This window comes from Oncorhynchus nerka, linkage group LG21 (assembly GCF_034236695.1).
Source record: "Oncorhynchus nerka isolate Pitt River linkage group LG21, Oner_Uvic_2.0, whole genome shotgun sequence".
Taxonomy (NCBI): domain Eukaryota; kingdom Metazoa; phylum Chordata; class Actinopteri; order Salmoniformes; family Salmonidae; genus Oncorhynchus; species Oncorhynchus nerka.
In genome coordinates, this window is record NC_088416.1 from 13,554,845 (window position 1) to 13,571,637 (window position 16,793).

The 16,793-nt window shown below is 38.5% G+C and overlaps 1 protein-coding gene across 2 annotated transcripts; it reads right to left on the reverse strand.

Annotated features, from left to right (window-relative positions):
• Positions 1 to 650: 650 nt before the first annotated feature.
• On the reverse strand, positions 651 to 15,191 carry LOC115115312 (gastrula zinc finger protein XlCGF17.1-like). Of its 2 annotated transcripts, none has more exons than XM_065006331.1 (2): positions 14,566 to 15,191; positions 651 to 3,739 (listed from the first exon to the last, which is right to left on the reverse strand). In XM_065006331.1, exons 1-2 carry the CDS (start codon positions 14,897 to 14,899, stop codon positions 2,946 to 2,948), a joined length of 1,128 nt encoding a protein of 375 aa, XP_064862403.1. In that variant the 5' UTR covers positions 14,900 to 15,191; the 3' UTR covers positions 651 to 2,945. The 2 variants fall into 2 exon arrangements, with proteins under 2 accessions (XP_064862403.1, XP_064862404.1); XM_065006332.1 differs by lacking the exon at positions 651 to 3,739 and adding an exon at positions 9,308 to 10,741 and having other exon boundaries at positions 14,566 to 15,175.
• Positions 15,192 to 16,793: the final 1,602 nt, after the last annotated feature.

A 16,793-nucleotide genomic window follows, 5' to 3' on the forward strand; every position in this document is an offset into this window, starting at 1 on the left:
TCCAGACATGGATGCAACACAATGGCTTCACAGGAAAAAAAACTAAATGAAAATAAAAAAAAATATTTAGTACACAAACAGAAGACTAACAACTGAAAGACTAATGAACATTCTAAGGAAATTCCATTGATTAAAATATTAATTGGATGCAATATCCAACCTAAAATATAAGCTTGTTTTTTTAGGAGTGGCTCTGAAAGACACTATAGGGGTGTCCACTGGAAGTTGACTAGTAACAACAACTGGGACAGAAAAGACACCCACCATGAGACCCACTAAATCTGCCATGAAGAGGTAAACAAAAGAAAAACCCACACCAAAACAGTGGTTAAAATAATTTATTTACAATCAATACCATTCACACTTTACAAAATCATCTCTCTCATTCATTCTTAATTTATATTTACAAAACCAAATCACCAAACACCAAACAAAAACAAACCTCAGGGGAGCATCGTCCCTCCCCGTCATACCTAACCAATACCTAACCCTTTCCCTATCTCCCCTTCCCTAATCTATCCCATTACCAAACTCACTCTAACACTCCCAGCCCTAAACCCCCTTTCCACCTCTCCCGTGCCGCATGCTTCCCCCACTTCATCTTCATCTTCCCCCTCAAATCACCTTCCACCCCCCAATCTCTCCCCGTCTTGACTAAATTCTGCCTGGCTTCCCACAGTCCCTTTTAAAGAGACTCATGACAAGCCAGAGCAGAAACCTGTCCCTATCCGTTCCCTTTGCTCTCCCTACGCCTCTCCTCTAGCCTAGCCCATGTCAAAACAAAATCACTCCTAACCACACCTAGCATCACCCGTGCCCTAGCCCATACTACTCCGGCAAAGGCACAGTCCCAAAAGACATGGCGCACAGTCTCCTCCCTGCCACAAGAGGATCTTGGACAGGTGGGGGATTGCACCAAACTATACCGGTACAAGATGGAACGTATTGGCAAGCGCTTATGAAGGCTCAACCAATTCAGGTCCTTGAGCCTGTTGTCCAGGCCCCGCGCCTGCACTCCCTCCCAGACCACTGACGAGATGCCCGCTACAGGCGCAGGACTCCCTGCCTGCCTGACCTCCTCGTACAGTGGCGCAACTAAAAGGTGTTGACTCGCCACATCTATCAAGACAATTGGAGCACTGGGCCAGACACTCTTAAATAGAACCCGGACCAACTCAGGTGAAACACCTTCCCACTAACGAGATGGACAAGCCAGCACAGGTGTAACACATACTGACTAACGAGGTGACACCAATCAGTGCGTCCTAACGTGCTAAAGTCCAACCTCAAAACATAAATGGAAAAAAGCCTGTAACACCTTCCCTCTTAAGAAAACAAATATATCCTATATTTTTGTTGGACATGTTTTCTCACCACCAACAGAAAACAACTTCCATTTCACATTATAATCAACTACAATGCTTCACCTTCAATATAAACAGTGTATCTACTGGCTGTCAAAAATTTAAAACAAGAAAAAACACATTTTTAAATAATAGTATACAATCGTATCGTTTCTCCTTTTTCTTTCTATAGAATCCTAGAACTCACTAGCATCTAGAACTCTCGTACCCTTGGAACGAGCCCAAACACAACCCAACTCCAAGACGGAAACACATGCAGTCAAGATAAATTGTGATCCATGGCAACGCACTGGCTAAACGCAAAACACAAATATTTTTGACTGCCCACCCTTGAGACAATCAGCAACCAAGTTGTCCTTACCACGGACATATCTGATTTCAAGAGGAAACTCCTGCAATATCCGTAGTAACTTTCAACCTCACTGTGGAGCTTCTCTCTCTTTTCAGGGTTCACTAGATAGGCATGTTGTTGGATCGGGGCCCAGTCCCCAATGTCATGCTGTAGTACATTTGGGTTGGCACATCTGAGAATGAACCCTGATATTCTAAAAGCAGGCAAACAATATCAATATAATTGTACCCAAAATATTGTCAGTTGGTTACATAAATAATTATGATTACTAAATGTTACATGAATTGTAAATATGAAATATTTGGTTGCATAGTCTGATTTTCAACGTCTTTGCAATGACATTTTGCTAGGTGGGATATCCCCAATGTCAAAACACGTGTCTAAATCAATAACCAATATGCAGAAACAGTTTGGGATAAATTGAAAACTTAAACATAACATGTGCTATATACACAAACACCTGCCACAATAATCATATTACTTGTATTTTTTTAAACAAGCAGCTTATAAACTGCACAAGAACCAAAAACGCTGTTGTTTTGACAAGTAGCAATAAATCACTGATATCAATTACGGGGGAAATCAGGTTGCATGTGCTGTTGAAACTAACACAACTAAACAAACACATTGAAATGGGAGATATCTTTTACCTCACTGGTTAGAGGACAACCTGCAGAAGACAGTCAGCTACATTTTGGAGTGATGCATTTAAATGTAGGGGTCGTTAAACAAAGGAACAAAGGAACATTTGTCATCACTCTTCGATATCATGTTGAAATCAATTGCGCGAGAGGAGGGAGATGAGGTTGTATGTCCTGTTAAAACTAACAGCTTAAAAACCACACGGAATCTGGGAATAATGTGTACATCACTGGTTAGAGGACAACTTGTAGAAAACAGCTAGCTACATTTTGAAGTGTTGCATTTTAGTGTTGCATTAAATAGTACTCTTTAAATTCAGAGCCTGGATTTTTCCCCTGAGGCTAATATCCATATCATGTTGAAATCAATTAAACAGAGGACAAACGTTTAGGGTTCTACATTGGGACATTCTGACTGACTCTGACTGCAGCTTAAACAACAGTGAAAAGGATAGTTAGCTAGCTACCATTATCTGAGAAGACACTATAGTGTCCTGGAAATACGATGACATAGTAATTAGACAACTTTGCCATTGTGACATCATTAAAATAATCCTACTACAAAGTTAAAAACATTGTGACATTATTTCATGCATGTATTTTCTGATGTTTGATCAGAGATCTTTTACGAGAGTATCTCCTCCCACATTGATCACAGCTATGACATTTCTCTCCTGTGTGTGTACGCTGGTGTGATATCAGGTTGTTTGGCTGAGCAAAACTCTTCCCACATTGGTTACAGCTATGAGGTTTCTCTCCAGTGTGTGTTCTCTGGTGTATAGTCAGATTGCTAGATGTAGCAAAACTCTTCCCACATTGAGCACAGCTATAAGGTTTCTCTCCTGTGTGTGTTCTCTGGTGGTATATCAGGCCACCTGACTGAGTAAATCTCTTCCCACATTGATCACAGCTATGAGGTTTCTCTCCTGTGTGTGTTCTCTGGTGTGCTTTAAGATGACTTGACTGAATAAAACTCTTCCCACATTGATCACAGCTATAAGGTTTCTCTCCTGTGTGTGTTCTTTGGTGTGATATCAGGCAGCTTGACTGAGCAAAACTCTTCCCACATTGAGTACAGCCATGAGGTTTCTCTCCTGTGTGTATTCTCTGGTGTATAGTCAAATAGTAAGATGAAACAAAACTCTTCCCACATTGAGTACAGCTATTCGGGTTTTCTCCTGTGTGTGTTCTATGGTGTGATTGTAATGTATATGATTTTGAAAAGACCTTTCCACAGTCAGACCAGCAGTGAGGTTTCTTCCCTGTTGGTGTCTGCTGGTGTTTCTTGAGGTGTTCTGACCTGGAGAGAGACTGTTCTGCCTTGTCAGCATCATGAGGTTGTTGAGGCTCCCCAGAGGATCCATGATACTCCCGTCTCTCTCCTGTGTGAATGAATAAGTAAGACAGGTGGTTAAAGGCAGACAACAGTATAAATCCACTGAAAAAGGTGATGCCCACAGCGTAGCCATGATGTTGTTCAACAATTGAAGTCTTTAATGAATGTTAATATTTTTTGACAATTGTCTTAAGACAGTCAAGTGAGAAAGTCTCCTGTGAAGACATCAAAACTATGAAATAACATGGAATCATATTGTAACTAAAAAAGGGTTAAACAAAATATATGTTATATATTTGATATTCTTCAAATTAGCTACCCTTTGCTTTGATGACAGCTTTGCACACTCTTGGCATTCTCTCAACCAGCTTTATGAGGTAGTCACCTGGAATACATTTAAATTAACAGGTCTGCCTTGTCAAAAGTTATTCAAATCAAAGGTTAATTTGTGGAAATCCTTTCCTTCTTTATGCATTTAAGCCAATCAGTTGTGTTGTGATAAGGTAGGGGTGGTATACAGAAGATAGCCCTATTTGGTAAAAGACCAAGTCATTATTTTGGAAAGAACAGCTCAAATAAGACATGAAGGTCAGTCAATGCAGAAAATGTCAAGAACTTTGAATGTTTCTTCAAGTGCAGTCGCAAAAACCGTCAAGCGCTATGATGAAAACTGGCTCTCATGAGGAACACTTTTTATAAAAAATATTTTTAAAAATTCAAAAAGGCACCAAATAGTAGGAATATAGTAGGATAGCATAGTATATATAATAGTAGGAATATAGTAGTATAGTATATATAACAGTAGGAATATAGTAAGATAGTATAGTATATATAATAGTAGGAATATAGTACGATAGTATAGTACATATAATAGTAGGAATATGGAAGTATAGTATAGTAGGAATATAGTAGGATAGGAAAATATTAGTACAGTATAGTACAAATAATAGTATGAATTTAGTAGTATAGTATATATAATAGTAGGAATATAGTAGTATAGTATATACAGTGGGGCAAAAAAGTATTTAGTCAGCCACCAATTGTGCAAGAGAGGCCTGTAATTTTCATCATGGGTACACTTCAACTATGACAGACAAAATGAGCGGAAAAAATCCAGAAAATCACATTGTAGGATTTTTAATGAATTTATTTGCAAATTATGGTGGAAAACAAGTATTTGGTCACCTACAAACAAGCAAGATTTCTGGATCTCACAGACCTGTAACTTCTTCTTTAAGAGGCTCCTCTGTCCTCCACTCATTACCTGTATTAATGGCACCTGTTTGAACTTGTTATCAGTATAAAAGACACCTGTCCACAACCTCAAACAGTCACACTCCAAACTCCACTATGGCCAAGACCAAATAGTCAAAGGACACCAGTAACTAAATTGCAGACCTGCATCAGGCTGGGGAGACTGAATCTGCAATAGCTAAGCAGCTTGATTTGAAGAAATCAACTGTGGGAGCAATTATTAGGAAATGGAAGACATACAAGACCACTGATAATCTCCCTCGGTCTGGGGCTCCACGCAAGATCTCACCCCGTGGGGTCAAAATGATCACAAGAACGGTGAGCAAAAATCCCAGAACCACACGGGGGGACCTAGTGAATGACCTGCAGAAAGCTGGGACAAAGTAACAAAGCCTACTATCAGTAACACACTACGCCGCCAGGGACTCAAATCCTGCAGTGCCAGACGTGTCCCCCTGCTTAAGCCAGTACATGTCCAGGCCCGTCTGAAGTTTGCTAGAGAGCATTTGGACAATCCAGAAGAAGATTGGGAGAATGTCATATGGTCAGATGAAACCAAAATATAGCTTTTGGTAAAAACTCAACTCGTCGTGTTTGGAGGACAAAGAATGCTGAGTTGCATCCAAAGAACACCATACCTACTGTGAAGCATGGGTGTGGAAACAGCATGCTTTGGGGCTGTTTTTCTGCAAAGGGACCAGGACGACTGATCCGTGTTAAGGAAAGAATGAATGGGGCCATGTATCGTGAGATTTTGAGTGAAAACCTCCTTCCATCAGCAAGGGCATTGAAGATGAAACGTGGCTGTGTCTTTCAGCATGACAATGATCCCAAACACACCGGCCGGGCAACGAAGGAGTGGCTTCGTAAGAAGCATTTCAAGGTCCTGGAGTGGCCTAGCCAGTCTCCAGATCTCAACCCCATAGAAAATCTTTGGAGGGAGTTGAAAGTCCGTGTTGCCCAGCAACAGCCCCAAAACATCACTGCTCTAGAGGAAATCTGCATGGAGGAATGGGCCAAAATACCAGCAACAGTGTGTGAAAACCTTGTGAAGACTTACAGAAAAGTACAGTATATATAATAGTGTGGATATAGTAGTATAGTATAGTATATACAAAAGAAGGAATATATTAGTATAGTATACATTATAGTACGAATATGGTAGTAAATTATAGTATATATAATAGTAGGAATATAGTAGTATAGTATACATAAAATTATGAATATGGTAGTAAATTATAGTATATATAATAGTAGTAATATAGTAGTATAGTATATATAATAGTAGGAAAATAGTAGTATAGTATAGTATAATAGTAGGACTATAGTAGTATAGTATATATAATAGTATGAATATAGTACAGTATATTATATATAATAGTAGGAATATGGTAATACAGTATAGTATATATAATAGTAGGAATATAGTAGTATAGTATATATAATAGTAGGAATGTAGAAGTATAGTATAGTATATATAATAGTAGGAATATAGAAGGATAGTATAATATAGTATATATAATAGTATAGTATAGATAATAGTAGGAATATAGTAGTATAGTATAGTACATATAATAGTAGGAATGTAGTAGTATAGCAAAAAATAGTAGGAATGTAGTAGTATGGTACAGTATATATATAATAGTAGGAACATAGTAGTACAGTATATATAATAGTAGGAATATGGTAGTATAGTATATATAATAGTAGGAATATTGTAGTGTAGTATAGTATATATAATAGTAGTAATATAGTAGGGCAGTATATATGATAGTAGGAATTTAGTAGTATATATAATAGTAGGAATATAGTAGTATACTATACATAATAGTGGGAATGTAGTATAGTATATACAATAGTAGGAATATAGTAGTATAGTATAGTATAAATAACAGTAGGAATATAGTAGGATAGTATAGTATATATAATAGTCGGAATATAGTAGTATAGTATATATAATAGTAGAAATATGGAAGTATAGTATAGTATATATAATAGTAGGAATATAGTAGGATAGTATAATATAGTATAGATAATAGTAGGAATGTAGTAGTATAGTATAGTACATATAATAGTAGGAATATAGTAGTATAGTATATACAATAGTAGGAATGTAGTAGTATAGTATATATAATAGTAGGAATATAGTAGTATATATAATAGTAGGAATATAGAAGTATAGCAAAAAATAGTAGGAATGCAGTAGTATAGTATATACAATAGTAGGAAAATAGTAGTACAGTGTAGTATATATAACAGTAGGAATATAGTAGGATAGTATAGTATATATACTAGTAGGGATATAGTAGTATAGTATATATAATAGTAGGAATATGGAAGTATCGTATAGAATATAGAATAATAGGAATATAGTAGGATAGTATAATATAGTATATATAATAGTATAGATAATAGTAGGAATATAGTAGTATAGTACATATAATACTAGGAATATAGTAGTATAGTATATACAACAGTAGGAATGTAGTAGTATAGTATATAATAGTAGGAATATAGTAGTATAGCAAAAAATAGGAATGCAGTAGTATGGTATAGTATATATAATAGTAGGAAAATAGTAGTACAGTATAGTGTATATATAACAGTAGGAATATAGTAGGATAGTATAGTATATATAATAGTAGGGATATAGTAGTATAGTATATATAATAGGACTATAGTAGTATAGTACAAGTATATATAATAGGAATATAGTAGTATAGTATCTATAATAGTAGGAATATAGTAAGATAGTATATACAATAGTAGGAATATTGTAGTATAGTATATATAATAGTAGGAATATAGTAGTATAGTATATATAATAGTAGGAATATAGTAGTATAGTATAGAATAATAGTAGGAATATAGTAGTATAGTATAATAGTAGGAATATAGTAGTATAGTATATTTTATAGTAGAATGACCCAACTAGCATTTATTTTGGGATTCCACAGTGGAAACATAATTTTCTGAAGCGAGATTAAAGAAGGAGTCTCATTTTACACAAGCACATTTTCATCAAGTTTGCCTCTCTTCGATTACCTTTGACCTTTTTCAAGAGAAGGCCAGAAAGGATGGAGGAGATGAGCAACTCTAATTGAGAAAAGCCCTTATGAATGCTTATTACAGCGCCACCCATGGAACACTCTGCTCCCTTGTTGTCGTAGTGTTTTTTTTTACCATTGATCCATTAAGAGATTAATGAGAAGAAATCCATCAAAACAATATGTTTGATTACATCAGAGCTCTATAATAAAGACAGAAGACTACAGTATTATGATCATGCGAGCTCTTTAATAATAGATAATGCCATGTTTTTAGGCTGAACAGAGCTCTATAATAATAGATAATGTGATGTTTTAGGCTGAGGAAAGCTCTTTATGAATAGACAATGTCATGTTTACAGGCTGAGCAGAGCTCTATAATAGATAATATCATGTCTATAGGCTGATCAGATATCTATAATAATAGATAATGTCATGTTTATAGGCTGAGCAGAGATCTATAATAATAGATGTCATATTTATAGACTGAACAGAGGTCTATAATAATATATAACATCATGTTTATAGACTGAACAGAGCACTATAATAATAGATAATGACATGTTTATAGGCTGAGCAGAGCTCTATACTAATAATGTCATGTTTTAGGCTGATCAGAGCTCTATAATAATAGATAATGTAATGTTTTAGGCTGAGCAGAGATCTATAATAATAGATAATGCCATGTTTTAGGCTGAGCAGAGCTCTATAATAATAGATAATGTCATGTTTATAGGCTGAGCAGAGATCTATAATAATAGATAATGTCATGTTTATAGGCTGAGCAGAGATCTATAATAATAGATAATGCCATGTTTTAGGCTGAGCAGAGCTCTATAATAATAGATAATGTCATGTTTATAGGTTGAGCAGAGATCTTTAATAACAGACAGAGGCCTACAGCTATAGGACAGAAGATGACGGAAGTGTGTTTAAAACATAGTGAGTATATACACCAAAATATGTATTTTGTCTTTCTTGGGTCTCTCGCTACCAAAGTGGCTAGCTGTTATTGTTGGGGATACACTCTTTTCACGCCACTTTGATACAGCTACGACCGGAAGTGATTTCCACAGGAGAGCATTTTCGCTAACCTTAAGCTCAGTCTCTTAACCTGCTACGTTAATTATCCTAACCTGCTACGAAAAAAGCCACTTCCGATCGTAGCTGTATGAATAGTGACGTGAAAAGAGGGTTTCTCGTTGTTGAAGAAAATAATCACTCTTTTCAGGCCACCATTTTAAAATATCCAAACCATATACTGAACATTAGGGGTTCTTGAATCCAATATATCAACGAATCAAAACAAAATAAACATTTTAACAATTTAATCTTAGTTTAGATATGTCTCGAAATACAAAATCACGTCTATTGTTGAATAAGAATTCATATAAACAATATGATTTAAAGTGGGATAAACAAAAACACATTCTAAGTCAAAAACATAAATCAGAACACAGCCTCTCTATTCTCTTGTGTGATTCCAGGTCCTCTGACTGGGAAAATGTATTTCCACAATGAGAGCAGTGGTATGTCTTCTCCTCCTGTGTATGTATTCTTTCATGCTTATTCAGATTCCTTAACCTGTTAAATCTCTTGCCACACAGGGAGCAGTGGTACGTCTTATCCCCTCCTGTGTGTGTCCTCTCATGCCTTGTCAGACCTCCTAACTTGGTAAAACTCTTTCCACACAGGGAGCATTGGTAGGGATTTTCTTGTGGGAGTGTCCTCTCATGCTGTTTCAGGTTCACTAAACCCCTAAAATTATTTTCACACTGGGAACATTGATAAGGCTTCTCTCCTGTGTGTATTCTCTCATTAGATTTCATGTTTACTAACCAGGTAAAAGTAATTCCACAGTGGGAGCAGTGGTAAGGCTTATCTCCTGTATGTATTATTCCATGTAATTTCATGGACTTTAACTGGGTAAATCTCTTTCCACACATGGTGCATTGGTAAGGCTTTTCTCCTGTGTGTCCTCATGCATTTTCAAGGTCCCTAACCATCTAAAACTCTTTTCACACTGGGAACAGTGATAAAGCTTCTCCCATGTATGTGTCCTCTTGTGTCGATTTAGGTTCTCTAACTGGGTAAAATGATTTCCACAGTGGGAACATTGAAAAGGATTTTCTCCAGTGTGTATTCTCTCATGTGTTTTCAAGCTCCCTAACCAGGTAAAAGTCATTCCACATTTGGAGCAGTGTTAAGGCTTCTCTCCAGAGTGGATTCTCTTATGTATTAATAGGTACCCTAAGTCGTTAAAACTCTTTCCACACTGGGAGCATTGGAAAGGTTTTTCTCCTGCGTGTGTCCTCTCATGCCTATGCAGGTGATATAACCAAAGAAAACCTTTTCCACACTGGGAACATTGGAAAGTATTTTTTCCTGTGTGTGTCTTCATGTTTCTTCAGGCTCCCTAACTTGTTAAAACTTTTTCCACAGTGGGAGCAGTGATGTCCTCCTATTGCTTTTGGCGTCTCTGGGTCTGGTTCCCCTGAAGGACTCTTCTCTGGGTCTGATTCCCCTGAAGGACTTCTCTGGGTCTGATTCCCCTGAAGGACTCTTCTCTGGGTCTGATTCCCCTGAAGGACTCTTCTCTGGGTCTGATTCCCCTGAAGGACTCTTCTCTGGGTCTGATTCCCCTGAAGGACTCTTCTCTGGGTCTGATTCCCCTGAAGGACTCTTCTCTGGGTCTGATTCCCCTGAAGGACTCTTCCCGCTGTCAGAGGGAGAGTCTGGTCTCTCTCCTGTCAAAGACAAACAGAGTATCTAGTTACTTAGTTGTCTACTGTGCTGTACTGTGTGGCACAACTTGTGAAACATATAAGTCTATGATTTGTTAAGATTTGGTCTTGTTTGGGGGAGTTCCTTAAAATCAAGACTCAGTTTCATCACCACCCTCTCCTGAGACTGAAAGCCCAGAGACTTGCACTTTGAACCGGGTGTGCGGTTTTGTCTGGGGGCGCTAAAATGACCATTGGAGAGTAGAGGTCGACCGATTAATCGGAATGGCCGATTAATTAGGGCCAATTTCAGGTTTTCATAACAATCGGAAATCTGTATTTTTGGGCGCCGAATTGCCAATTTTAATTTTTTTACACCTTTATTTAATCTTTATTTAACTAGGCAAGTCAGTTAAGAACACATTCTTCTTTTCAATGATGGCCTAGGAACGTTGGGTTAACTGCCTTGTTCAGGGGCAGAAATACAGAATTTTACCTTGTCAGCTGGGGGGATCCAATCTTGCAACCTTACAGTTAACTAGTCCAAGGCAATAACGACCTGCCTCTCTCTCGTTGGAGACTGCCTGTTACGCAAATGCAGTAAGCCAAGGTAAGTTGCTAGCTAGCATTAAACTTATCTTATAAAAAACAATCAATCATAATCACTAGTTAATTACACATGGTTGATGATATTACTAGATATTATCTAGCATGTCCTGTGCTGCATATAATCTGACTGAGCATACAAGTATCTGACTGAGCGGTGGTAGGCAGAAGCAGGCGCGTAAACATTCATTCAAACAGCACTTTCGTGCGTTTTGCCAGCAGCTCTTCATTGTGTGTCAAGCATTGCGCTGTTTATGACTTCAAACCTATCAACTCCCGAGATGAGGTTGGTGTGACCAAAGTGAAATGGCTGGCTAGTTAGCGCGCGCTAATAGCGTTTCAAACTTCACTCGCTCTGAGCCTTGGGGTGGTTGTTTCCCTTGCTCTGCATGGGTAACGCTGCTTCGATGTAGTGGCTGTGGTCGTTCTGTTGCTGGTTCGAGCCCAGGGAGGAGCGAGGAGAGGGACGGAAGCTATACAGTTACACTGGCAACATTAAAGTGCCTATAAGAACATCCAATAGTCAAAGGTTAATGAAATACAAATGGTATAGAGGGAAATAGTCCTATAATAACTACAACCTAAAACTTCTTACCTGGGAATATTGAAGACTCATGTTAAAAGGAACCACCAGCTTTCATATGTCCTCATGTTCTGAGCAAGGAACTGAAACGTTAGCTTTCTTACATAGCACATATTGCACTTTTACGTTCTTCTCCAACACTGTTTTTGCATTATTTAAACCAAATTGAACATTATCTACTTGAGGCTAAATTGATTTTATTGATGTATTATATTAAGATAAAATAAGTGTTAATTCAGTATTGTTGTAATTGCCATTATTACAAATACATATATATAAAAAATATTTTTTATTATTATGATTTTTTGTACATATATATACATATACTTTTTTATTTTTTAAATCGGCCGATTAATCGGTATCGGCCTTTATGGTCCTCCAATAATCGGTATTGAAAAATCATAATCGGTCGACCTCTATTCGAGGCCATCAAGCTACTATGCTCGGAGACAGATTTAATTTCAACTGAGATAGTTGCTACAATTCAGACCTAAATAGAAGGGGTTTCTGATACTTTCAAAGCAGATTGAACTAATCTGTGAAACGAGACTGTGCCTGTTATTGCCTCACTGAAAACAACAGTTCCACACCATGATGATTGCAGCACTTTACACCTGACTACCTCTCTGGAGGCTGACGTGAATCGCTGAGGATCTGATAAAGGTGCAGGAGAGCGGTGTGAGCTTAGAGGGGTTTTCTCGCAGCAATATCCTGAGACCGATATTACATTTTTTTGCCAATACTGATATCCAATATTTTCCTTGCCCCAAAAAACGATTCCGATAACCGATATTTAAAATTTTAGCTGCCTTTTAAGCATTCTAGTACAGTTAAATAGTTAACACACACCCGGATGCAGCGGTCTAAGCCACTGCATCTCAGTGCAAGAGGCGTCACTACAGTCCCTCGTTCGAATCCAGGCTGCATCCAGGCTGTATGATTGTAGTTGTCTGTTATTGGTGTAGAGTGGACAACAAAGGTGAGGGATCCCACATGTGGATAGGAAGATACAAATTATCATTATTACTGGAAAATATTCATTTAAAATCCAGGAATGTAAAACTTTAGCTCTCTAGGTCATGCCAGTAGGTTACAGTAGGTTGTATCTCTCTAGGTCATGCCAGTAGGTTACAGTAGGTTGTAACTCTCTAGGTCATGCCAGTAGGTTACAGTAGGTTGTATCTCTCTAGGTCATGCCAGTAGGTTACAGTAGGTTGTCTCTCTCTAGGTCATGCCAGTAGGCTACAGTAGGTTGTATCTCTCTAGGTCATGCCAGTCGGCTACAGTAGATTGTATCTCTCTAGGTCATGCCAGTCGGCTACAGTAGGTTGTAAATCTCTAGGTCAAGCCAGTAGGTTAAAGTAGGTTGTATCCAAGTGGTTTTATCTCTCTAGGTCACACCAGTAGGCCACAGTAGGTTGTATCTCTCTAGGTCATGCCAGTCGGCTACAGTAGATTGTATCTCTCTAGGTCATGCCAGTCGGCTACAGTAGGTTGTAAATCTCTAGGTCAAGCCAGTAGGTTACAGTAGGTTGTATCCAAGTGGTTTTATCTCTCTAGGTCATGCCAGTAGGTTACAGTAGGTTGTATCTCTCTAGGTCAAGCCAGTAGGCTAGAGTAGGTTGTATCTCTCTAGGTCATGCCAGTCGGCTACAGTAGATTGTATCTCTCTAGGTCATGCCAGTCGGCTACAGTAGGTTGTAAATCTCTAGGTCAAGCCAGTAGGTTACAGTAGGTTGTATCCAAGTGGTTTTATCTCTCTAGGTCATGCCAGTAGGTTACAGTAGGTTGTATCTCTCTAGGTCAAGCCAGTAGGCTAGAGTAGGTTGTATCTCTCTAGGTCATGCCAGTCGGCTACAGTAGATTGTATCTCTCTAGGTCATGCCAGTCGGTTACAGTAGGTTGTAACTCTCTAGGTCAAGCCAGTAGGTTACAGTAGGTTGTATCCAAGTGGAAACAATTATCAACCCAATGTGGAAAGTGTCAAATTTGGTCAACAACCAAATGAATGGCTTATTTGCTACGTGAGGTTTACTGGATCCAACAGAAGTTCCATAATGATTAAGTTGTTATGTGGACATGTGACATACCGACAACTTTGATAAAAACACTATAGGAGTTGTCTCCAGATCGCTATGCATATTCATGCTTGTAGCTTAGCATCTCTCTCTCTTCATTGAATACAGGCGGTTGATGACAACAACCCTCAAAGAATATAAACAATAGATTACAATAATAAGATGTATCCACCAATCCAAAGAAAGGATAGGCGGGAGATAGACAACCCGCAGTGAAGCTTTGTGGACAACGACTCCCCTTGTTAGGGCAGAGAGACATCTTGTCAGTATATCCATAATCTTTGGTGGAGTCAACTCAACTCTCACATGGCACTATTGGGGGGCACGGTGTGTAGTAAATCATCACTACATGAAAATCACTACATGCCCCCCAGTCTGCGGCCAGCAGATAGACCCTTCTCAATTATATATACGTGAAGTCACTTTTTGGAAACGGAACGGAGAAAACAAGGGGTAGCTTGTTCTCTACGTCGTCTGATTCTAGACATATCAGTCATCATCCCAGGGCCCTCTGTTGAAGAGGTATTGACGAGGGAACTTCGAATATCCAAAGTTAAAAACAAATTTAAAGCGGAACTTACTGGTGTTAATCAGATCTCCTTTCTCCACCTCTTCTTCTTTCAATGTGACAGTCATCTCCCCCTTCTCTTTCACTCTGAAAACTGCATCCTCCTCTTTCTCTTCCTTTACTATAACATCCTCCTCCTCTTTCACTCTGAACGCGGCTTCCTCTTCTTTAACTGAAACGTCTCTCTCTTCTTTCACTGTAACAGCCTCACTCTCTACTTGTTGTTTTACTGTGACATCCTCCTCTTCCTTCTCATCTTTCACGACAATGTTCAGCCCCAGAGCATCTTTCTCCGTCCAGCAGACCACCTCTTCTTTAACAGGAGGGGAGTAGTTTAGGGAGCTCATGTTCGGGGATGTTAGCTATCTATCATTAGCGACTAGGCTAGTGCTAACTTAACCAGCCAGCTACTATAGCTGACTAATACAAAATAACGTAATATTAAATTAAATAGGTAAACAAGTAGATACGATATAAGTGTGTCTAAAACTCAGTAGGTAATATACACCAAAAGCGTCTAAATAGCTTGAATCTTTCGGCTATGTTGGCTAGCAAGCTACGGAGGTGGTTGACGAGCTGTTTCTGAAGAACCGTCCACTAGATTATACGTCACGCTGGCAGCGTCGGCTGAAAGACGCACATCCGACGTCTGCTGACTGGAGGGGAAACGCAGTTGAGGATCATATTTTATCTTCAGATAAAGATTATTTTTAAATGGATTTAATTAAATAATACTATTATTTTGAGACATACAAAGACAAGAAAGTGTTGATTGATTAGTGCTAATAAAAAATGTTTACTACAGAACATTAAAGGCAGTTTATTAAGTCAAACTAAATCTAAATAAGTAGCCAGCTACTGTCGGTCTATACTGCTCCTACATGGTGTAACAATACATAATGTAGATGAATATAATGAACAGACTAGGTCTATACTGCTCCTACATGGTGTAACAATACATCATGTAGATGTATATAATGAACAGACGAGGTCTATACTGCTCCTACATTTTTATGTATTATTGTGTGTTATTTATTTCTCCTTTATTTAACCTAGTGGCCAGTTGAGAACAAGTTCTCATTCACAACTGTGACCTGGCCAAGATAAAGAAAAGCAGTGCGACAAAAACAACATGGAATAAACAAACGTACAGTCAATAACACAATAGAAGTTACAAGTTACACATGGAATAAACAAACGTACAGTAAATAACACAATAGAAGATCAATATATTTTTTTTGTTTAGGAATATTGTGAAACACGATCATTCCACTATTACTGCAGATATTATGGACATTTTATTTAAAACATGTAATTAAATTATAATTGTAGCTCCTTTAATTCAGACCCAAAATGTATTTGCTATCATGTGTGCCATTGCCCGGCTAATAAAATGGACAGGCGACTATTTGAGACTCAGCCTTGAATTTAAATTTTATGGAATGTTAACTTCGATTGTCTTCAATGAAAATGATAGACCTTTCAAACATGGAATGCAACGTTGTATGAAACATTATTGTCAAGTGACTTGATGTCTACGGTGCCAAATACATTGATAGTTGGGAGTGTCAAGTGTGTTGATATAACGGTAATAATGTCAAAATCACACTTTTAACAAACATCAGAATTTGTAAAAAAAAAAAAAGGAGGTTATACCTGAGTAGTGCAGCAATCTAAGGTACTGCATTGAAGGGCTAGAGGCATCACTACAGACCCAGGTTTGATCCCGGGCTGTACCACAACCTACTGCGATTGGGAGTCCCATTTACATTACATTTACATTTAAGTCATTTAGCAGACGCTCTTATCCAGAGCGACTTACAAATTGGTGCATTCACCTTATGACCTCCAGTGGAACAGTAGTGCATCTAAATCTTTTCAGGGGGAGGGGGGGTGAGAGGGATTACTTTATCCTATCCTAGGTATTCCTTAAAGAGGTGGGGTTTCAGGTGTCTCCGGAAGGTGGTGATTGACTCCGCTGTCCTGGCGTCGTGAGGGAGTTTGTTCCACCATTGGGGGCCAGAGCAGCGAACAGTTTTGACTGGGCTGAGCGGGAACTGTACTTCCTCAGTGGTAGGGAGGCGAGCAGGCCAGAGGTGGATGAACGCAGTGCCCTTGTTTGGGTGTAGGGCCTGATCAGAGCCTGGAGGTACTGAGGTGCCGTTCCCCTCACAGCTCCGTAGGCAAGCACCATGGTCTTGTAGCGGATGCGAGCTTCAACTGGAAGCCAGTGGAGGGAGC